Source organism: Panicum virgatum, chromosome 9K (genome assembly GCF_016808335.1).
Source record: "Panicum virgatum strain AP13 chromosome 9K, P.virgatum_v5, whole genome shotgun sequence".
In the NCBI taxonomy this organism is placed as follows: Eukaryota; Viridiplantae; Streptophyta; class Magnoliopsida; order Poales; family Poaceae; genus Panicum; species Panicum virgatum.
The window spans coordinates 50,240,067-50,249,038 of NC_053144.1; the positions used below are offsets into that span (position 1 = coordinate 50,240,067).

The 8,972-nt window shown below is 52.8% G+C and overlaps 1 protein-coding gene and 1 pseudogene across 1 annotated transcript; both read left to right on the top strand.

Annotated features, from left to right (window-relative positions):
• The first annotated feature begins 2,878 nt into the window (after positions 1-2,878).
• Positions 2,879-5,013, top strand: LOC120651994 (AAA-ATPase ASD, mitochondrial-like). The gene is made up of 2 exons (XM_039929676.1): positions 2,879-3,577; positions 3,821-5,013. The coding sequence occupies exons 1-2, from the start codon at positions 2,886-2,888 to the stop codon at positions 4,710-4,712; spliced, it is 1,584 nt and encodes a 527-aa protein (XP_039785610.1). The 5' UTR covers positions 2,879-2,885; the 3' UTR covers positions 4,713-5,013.
• Positions 5,014-6,449: 1,436 nt separating this feature from the next.
• LOC120651996 lies at positions 6,450-8,432 on the top strand (annotated as a pseudogene).
• Positions 8,433-8,972: the final 540 nt, after the last annotated feature.

The window sequence follows — 8,972 nt, forward strand, 5'->3', positions numbered from 1 at the left end:
GTGAAGGAGCTGCGGAGGGAGCATAGTATTGAAGTCGGAGAGAGGGGGTGAAGGAGAAATGGAGAAGGAAGATGAGAATAGAGACAAAGCATCGTTTAACTAAATAAGATTACGCTCAGCTCTTAGCTAAGACGTTTCTGTTCGCTGCTAGCTGCTGGTAGCGCACGCGCGCCCAATAAAGAAATCGTATCGGGATCACCATAACTGTAAATCCTAGATACGCCTCCGCGCTTTATGAGCAAGTAGGCCGGGACATATACACACACGCCGGACGTAAGGACAAGGACAAGACGGTCGACGTCGGGAGTATCGGAAGGATCTTCTCACAAGTCATAACCATCTTTTCTGCTCTGTAGCTTATCGGTCGTGCCAGCTTCTTTTTCCTCCATGCTTTTTTGCTACGGCCAGCGTTATATTCCAACTCCTAGTGACATCATCGAGCTATGGAAAGGTTGAAAAAGAGAGAGAGATTCAGGACATACCTCGGACTTGTGTTCTCCAACATTTTTGTACGCATACATGTCCAAACAACACGTGATGATGATGGATCGCATTAGCTAGAAACTAAACTTGCAGGCCAAGTCTCGCTCGTCAGCAATGACCGTTCATATGCTGTCACCCTCTGGCCTGACTGACGTGCTCCATCTTGACCGCAAGTTGGCAAGCTCCCGACTGAGAAGTAATTAGGCCGTGTTTGGTTAAGGCTGAATAAAATTTCGCGAATTTTTTTTTATCTTTGACCACTAATTTAGAGTATCAAATAAAGTCTAATTACAAAACCACCTCCCACAACCCCCCTGAAAATCGCGAGGCGAATCTAATGAGGCTTCTGACCGCGTGATTAGATGATGGTACTGTAGCATTACTGTAGCAAAAGCATCAATTAATTACCGTACTTAGATTCATCTCAAAAAGTTACATCCGTCCTTGAAAAGATTTTACAAATAGACTATATTTAGTACTCCATGCAGAAGTTCGTCTTTTTGTGAAATTTTGACGCGACGTTTTACCAAACGCGGCCTATGCCGATTAATTTTTATGGGGAGTAGTTGACCGGTCAGAACACTTGCCGCGGTCGATGCGCCGCCCGTGCAAGTGGGCCCAGTGGGCCGCGCAACGACAGATAACCACCTGGTGTCTGCTCCCTTCCTGGCTCCAGTTCACCTTCTCTTTTCTTTCTGTTTCTTTGATTTTCTTTATGTCTTGAATTTTGTGTCAAAATATTTATCTCCAAGTTCTCTATCTCGAAATCTTTTGCTTGGAATTTTTTGAATCCCAATTTTCTTCTTGTACAAAAAATTTGCACCACGACTTTTCTTTCAAAATTTGATATCAAGAACTTCTAGTCCAAATTTTTAAGGAAATTTTTTTTATCAAAGTGTTTGTTCAAAATTGTTTGTATAAGTATGGTTGAGTTTTTATAAAGTTAGGTTTGTCTTTTTATAATATACAAATATGTCGCAATAGATTGTTTCACTAGAGCCGAGAGGGAGCGATATGAGGTGACGTGAGGGCGCGTCTGAGACTCGAGGAATGGCGAGGACTGGGCACATGCTGTGATGATGGAAAGGGATTGGCTGGCCTCTTTTAAAAAAATAAATAAAAAAACTAGTAGGAGTGCTGCTTGTCATTTAAGAAATTTTGATATCAGGGTGGACAACCAACGAAAATGTTTTGATTTCAAATTTTGAATTCTTTTTTAGATTACAAAAAAAATTAGCACCCCGAAAAATTTTAATATTACAAAAAAGGACACACACTCGGAAACCAACGAAAAGGAAGACTATCATGGGTGGACAAGATTGATATCGGGTGCCACATTCCGCTCTGCGCAAAAGCCACGTCCTCCTTGATGAAACCCAGTACCAGTCCAGGCGTTCCGGTCTTGGCGTCGAAAATTCTTCTATTCCTCTCCTTCCAGAGGTTCCAAACTATGTACATGATAATTGCCGCAACGTTTCTTCTTTGCCGAATTGTAACCGCTGCCAGAGTCTTGTGCCATCAATCCGCGAAATAGATATCATCAAGTGAAATTGGAGTGAAGGAAAAGCCCGTCCACTCGCTGACTTTGAGCCAGACCTCTCGTGCAAAGTAGCGAGACAAGCAAAGATGTGGAGCAGTTTCTAGCTCCTGGTCACAGTAAGTGCAAACCTCATCGCAAGGCCAGTTTGTGATGATCAAGTTATCGGCTATCAGTAGTTACGATTGTTTTGATGTAGCAACCTGATAAAGAATTTTTGCTTCCCCTCTGCAAAAGCTTTCCAAATCCAAGAGCCATTACTCAGCACAGAAATACGAACGAAACATGTGGTGGGAAATCAACCGTACGGAGGCCAATTTACAGGTGACGCTAAATTAGTGGCCCCCGTGAAACTATTCTCTCAATCTATGAAACTCCTCTCGTAATATAAGCAATATTAATTATGTGGCATATAATTTAGTGTATGAAGCTCTTCATAAAACTCCCATTAAGATTAGTCTAAATGAACATTTATTTTGGAACGGAGGAAGTAGTTCCGTGTGAACCTTACGTGTTCAGTTTAAGTTATTGAAGTGGCGGCAACTAAATAAAAAGAGTGACGGCCGGCAATTCTAGCAGCTCTTCCTTCCTTCCAAGCTCCAGGGAGCCTCAATCGTACATATTTATGTAGAGGAACATATCAAGTGCAAACCAATCTCTTTGTAGAACTATGCAAATTTCAATCTGGGTCACCGGATCAACATCCAAGGGGCATGAGAAGGGGAGTAATTTTAAAATTAACCGTCCGCCTTTAGATTAGGTAATCACACTTTTACAAACCCCCCCCTCACACTTTTGCTATTATAGGTCACAACCAACGTGGATGACTCTATATAAGGGCCAGGCTACCGTGCCGACCGCAGAGATGATCGAAGCAGCAGTAGTAGCAAGTGTAGCAGCGAGCGAGCACCGCACTGCACACGAGATCAAACACAACCAGCAGACGAAAATGATGGATGCCCTGGCTGCCTACTCGTGGTTCGGGCAGCTGTCGGTGGTGGTAAGCGTGGTGGCCGTGTGCTGGACCATGGTGTGGCAGAACCTGGAGCACATCCGGCTGCAGCAGTTCTTCGCGCGCAACATCAACCGCCGCGCGCGGCGGCTCGCCGCCATCGTCGACCCCTACCTCTCCCTCACCTTCGAGGAGTACGAGGGCGGGCGCATCAAGAGCAGCGACGCCTTCAAGGAGGTCCGGTCCTACCTCACCACGGTCAGCACCCGCGACGTGCGCCACCTCCGGGCCGAGTGCGCCGGCACCCGCGACGGCGGCGCCGACAAGCTCGTGCTCAGCATGGCCAAGGGCGAGGAGGTGGCCGACGCCTTCCGAGGCGCCACGGTCTGGTGGTTCGCCGACGCCGTGCCGCCGCCGCGCGACGCCGTGCCCTACTGGAGCCGCGCCGAGCGCCGCTACTTCCGGCTCGAGTTCCACGAGAGCCACCGCGACCTCGTGCTCAACCACTACGTCCCGCACGTGCGCCGCCAGGGCCGCGCCATCATGGTCCAGAACCGCCAGCGCCGCCTCTACACCAACATCCACCGCGAAGACTACGACGATGGGTACACAACAATTTGTGTAAATATAGTCAAATCTAAATTATTTTCGAACAACTTTTATTAATAAAGTAAGCTACAACAAACGTGATATTTTTACACAAATTTTTGAATAAGACGAATGGTTAAATTTAAGGTTAAAAATGTCAAACAAATTATAATTTGAAATGGAGGAAGTAATATTAACATAAGAATTTTTCGGCGCTGCAATGCAAAAGTAGTGTTCACCACAACCACCTCCTGTGTCAGTTGGTACGAGGACGTTTGGACCCATGTCCCGTTCGACCACCCCAAGACGTTCGACAAGCTGGCTATGGACCCCGCCAAGAAGAAGGAGATCATGGACGATCTCGACATGTTCAGGAACGGCAAGGAGTACCACAACCGCGTCGGCAAGGCGTGGAAGCGGGGGTACCTCCTCTACGGGCCGCCGGGCACCGGCAAGTCCACCATGGTCGCGGCCATGGCCAACTACCTCGACTACGACGTCTACGACTTGGAGCTCACGTCGGTCAAGACCAACACCGAGCTCCGGAAGCTGCTCATCGAGACCAAGAGCAAGTCCATCATGGTGTTCGAGGACATCGACTGCTCCCTCGGCGTGGCCGGCAAGCGCAGGAGCAAGGAGGAGGAGGACAAGGACGTTGAGGAGGACATGGCCGACGGGGACCCGCGCCGCCCGGGCAAGAAGGACGCCAGGAGCAAGGTCACCCTCTCCGGCCTGCTCAACTTCATCGACGGGCTGTGGTCGGCGTGCGGCGAGGAGCGGCTCATCGTCTTCACCACCAACCACCCGGAGAAGCTGGACCCGGCGCTGATCCGGACGGGGCGGATGGACAAGTGGATCGAGATGTCCTACTGCGACGCCGAGTCCTTCGGCTTCCTCGCCAGGATGCACCTCGACGGCGAGGACGCCGAAGGCCACGAGCTGTTCGGCGTCGCCAGGGCGTTGCTCGAGGAGGTGAACATGGTGCCCGTCGACGTCGGCGAGCACCTGACGCGGAAGAGCGTCGGCGACGATGCCGGGTCGTGCCTCGCGAGGCTGGTGGCGGCGCTAGAAAAGGCCAAGGAGGAGGAAGCTGCCAACAAGCCGGAGGCGGCAGCGGCGCGGGCTGAAGAAGATGGGAAGAAGGGGGTATGATCGGTGTGCAAACCAGGGATGGTATATAATTAGGGTCGCTGCTGGTGCTGGTTCGTCCGTCAGGTTGCTGTCTCCTGACTTTCCTGTGATGTGTATGCAGTAATTAGGAACAATCCATCTATGCTTGTGATTAAGTAACTATTGGTATGGGCAGTTGTGGCTGTAAGCATGTATTCATGTATTTTGTTATGTATAAATTTGATACTAGTAAGTTGTAATAATGAGTTGGTGCAGTTCATCACCTTGCTTGTACTATTTACAAACTACACTACAATTGAAGAATGTTGTGTCTTCACATATAGATGTTGGCTATAATATAACTATGGGTTGAGGTTTTTAGCTGCCGCGAATAATTAAGTAAAATAATGAGGTTGTTAGGGACAGATTGATGTTAGTCACCCATGTATATAGCTCCAGCCAACCCACTTGTGTGTGTGTGTATTACACACACATAGGGGTGGTAATGGGCCATGGCCCTAATGGCCTCTTCACAGCCCAATAAAATCCTTAAAATTTTTAGTTCAAAAATACATATGTTTAAAGCCCGGCCCTTTTAGGACCCGATCCTTAGATTTTCTAGTTCAAAATGTTGGGCCCTTTACCACCCCTACACACACAAAGAAGTACGACGCCGCCTGCCCAAAAAAATTGGAAGTGCGAAACAAAGTGTGGTGTTTTTTCAAGTATAATAATGAGGAGGTGAAAAGCCACGCGATTCCATGAGGACTTACAGTTTAATTATGTTGACTACTCCATGAGTCAACTCACCAAGGCTATGCTTTTGTTTTCCAAGAAAATAAACACAAAGTGCTTAGAAGATGTGTCAACTGAAATCTCGTGGAAGATGTGTATCGTAGATTATTCAGAGAAAAATATGTCTAGAACGATGTGACACGTTGACATGGACGACCAACTATGATGAGGGATGAGATTGACCCGAAAATAGAAGTTTGAGGATTAAATTGATCTAACTAAAAGTTGTGGGATGAATTTGCCTTGAACGTAGTTTTTTTTTTTTTGAAGGATGCCTCGAACGTAGTTGATGGGGGAACATGCCTATTTTGCTAACCAGTAATCGATTCGGATCTAGAAACTAGACTGTGGGCCTAGTAACAAAAAGAAAAACAAGAGAGTGGGCAAAGAGAACCCATTCCGGCTAGCTGCAGGCCGGCCCGCTGGGCTAAAGCCCGTAGCGCAGGAGAATGCAAAGCAGCATGAAGCCATGAAGTGATTTGGGGAGAGCTCCTCACATTTGTTTTTAAATCCTCTTATCTAAGATGAGCTATTTTTTCAAAGTTCAAATCAAACACCATTTAGCAATGGCGACACCAGCCCGTAGCAATACGTGAGTACGTGACAGAAAAAAATTGTGCAACGCATGGTCGTGTCTTCCGCTAACCACCGTAGCCTGCGCTCCAACTTGAGCTATTGGAGGAGGAGAGGAATTCATGCATCGCAGCACTCTCATGGCAGGGCATGTGTTTACCGGAGATCGGAGCAGAGTTGCTCCGCCGGCCAGTTGTATTGTATAGTATCAGCTGGTGTCGCCATTGCTGCAGCAACAAACAGAAGCTAGCTTGGGCTAGCTAGTTGATGACGTGGACGTTGACAACGCGCCGCTCCTAGCCGCCCGCTGCTGTGTGGCCACCACGCCTCCGCAAATCCAAACCTCATTTCCGCTCTCCCGCGCACCCCACAACTTGAGCTACACGGGCCACTCGCCACGCCCCCGCAACGACGTGCCCGCAGCCCATGGACGACGTGTGGCCGTGGCTGGCCTCCGTGGCGCCGCTGCCCCCGCGGCGGCGCCCGACGCGCCGCCGCGGCCCTGGTCGCTCCCGCTCGCCGCCTCGCCCGACGGCGCCTCCATCGTCCTGCAGGTGGACGCTGCTGCCGCCGGCGGCGAGCCCGCGCCCCTCGTCGCGTTCTCCCTCGCCGTCAGCGTCGCCGGCGGCGAGGCGCGCGCGCTGTGGTCATCCGACGCCTTTGCGGCGGCGTCGCCGGTCCCGCTGCGGCTGCTGGCCCAGCTGCTCAACGAGGTGCTCGCGCTCTCGCCGTACGTCCCCTGCCTGGGCGGCGCCCTCGGGGACGCGCCGTCCGAGCCCGAGCCCTGGGTGGACGCGGACGCTGTCTCCGCCGCCGTCGGGGCGGGCGGCACCGACGACGCCTCCTCCGCGCCCGCCGGGGCCTTCTTCTCGCTGGCCCTCCTCCTGCGCCTCTTCTGGCTGTGCGCGCTCGACGCCCCTGCGGACGCCGGCTACCTCTTCTTCCGGGACCTCGGCGCCGGGATCGACCGCGCGCTCGGCGAGTGCGCGCCGGCGCTCGGCGCGTTCCTGCGCGCCGTCGGGCCGGACGTCGAGGAGCGGTTCATGCGCTCGCTCGGGTACATGCTCGCCAAGTGGTGCCTGCTGCGGGAGATGCAGGCCGCCACCGGGGCCGCCGCGGCCAAGCCGGAGATGCCGCGCTGCCGTCGCGCGCTCCCCGCCGCATGCCAGTCGTACGCCGCCGAGGTGCACGGGCTCTGGGTCCTCAGAGGCTACGCTCCCGTGCTCGCGATGCCGCGCGTCGTGGACCCCGCGTCCGCGTCCATCGCGGCGTCGCCGCACGAGGCGCCCGAGGAGCCGGCGCTGCGCTACGGCCTGGTGCACCAGCAGCTGGAGGCCGTGGCGCAGCTGGAGTACGCGGTGCGGGCGCGCGACAGGAGGTTCCTCGCCGTCTCCGTGCGCGTCGACAACGTCCGGGTGCGCGTCGCGCGGCTCGCGTTCCGGAAGGACGACGACGCGGGCGGCGGCGGCGACGACGACGACGTCTTGGACGGCGAGCGCCATTTCCCGTCCCGCATCCGGATCTGGGTGGGCCCGCGGTTCGGCGCGTCGTACGCCACCGGCCCGAGCCTCGGCCGCTCCACGGGGAACCCGGAACGCGACGTCGAGATGACGCGCACGGTCAAGGGCGTCTTCTCCGGCCCCACCAAGCTCAATGCTAACGGCGGTGTCGCGCCGCCGAGAGTGAAGGCCAAGATGCGGTCGTCGGCTCGGACGCCCAGCCAGAGCTGGCGGTGGGAGCAGGAGGCCGAGGGCAGCGCCGGCGTGTTCGAGGGCGTGCTGTGCGACCCGGTCACCGGGACGGAGGTGTCGGCGTGGCGCCCGGGCGCCGGCGGCACCGGGGCAGGCGACCCGCGTAACGGCATGCGGCGGCGGTACGGCGGGCCCGGGCGGGCGTTCAGCAAGATGCGGGGGCTGGTGGTGGCCGGCGACGAGCTGCCGGAGGAGATGACGTGGAGGGTGGGGAGGGAGGAGGAAGGCAGGACGCTGCGGTGGCGCCTCGGGCTTAAGGTGTGGGCGAGCTACCTGCCCAACGAGGTGAGGAGCCGCCACTTCGAGACCAGGTGCATCGAGTGGGTGCATGAGGTGGAGCTGCCGCTCGTCGCCATTAATGGCGACGAGAGTTTTTGAGGATTGCGGCGGCGAGAGTTGAGGATCGATCGAACTTTCAAGTCTCCAACTGTTAGCAACGTAATAGAAGCACGGCACAGTACTCCTAGATTGGATACATACTGTTACTGTAACAATGGCATGCGAAGAGTTACAGAACATGTGGGTATACACACGATCACTTCCTCCGCCTCACCATTGTCTCCCATATACTAATGTGATAGTTGATTTCATGGCGAATCTAGAAACGTCGCTGTCAATTTTTATGAATTCTTTATTACTGATAGAAATTTTTTGAAATATTTGGCTTAGAACAAACTAACAAAGATTATATTGAAATTTGTAGAATTTGGTTCTACAACGTGTAGCTTTGAGACGAGAAAGGACAGTTTGAAAGCCGGTGTCAAAATGCTGCAGTGACTGAGCATAAGAGATTAAGAGCATTGCTGGTCAAAGTTTGCTGGGCCGTTATCAAAGTGTCCCGGCCTGAATCGTTTGCTCACTGGGCCCATAACCTAGTTGTATGCCAATCCACTAAGCCGATTCTACCAGCTTTCAGTACCATCTTTTATTTTTCCCCTTCGAAGATACGTACTCCAGTACTAGTAGTGCAGTACTGTTTTACTGATGCGACACATGTAATTTTAATTAACTTGCAAAGCTATTGATTGGACATAATAGTACAGTATTAGATTGCGTCTCATCTGTAAAAAATGCGGTTGTCTGTTTCCGCACCCTGCTCCCAGGAAAAGAGGGCTGCTCATCAGTTGAGCCGAGAGGTGCGCCAGCGGTGAGTTTTTGACAGCATCTGCTTAGTTGGAAGCGG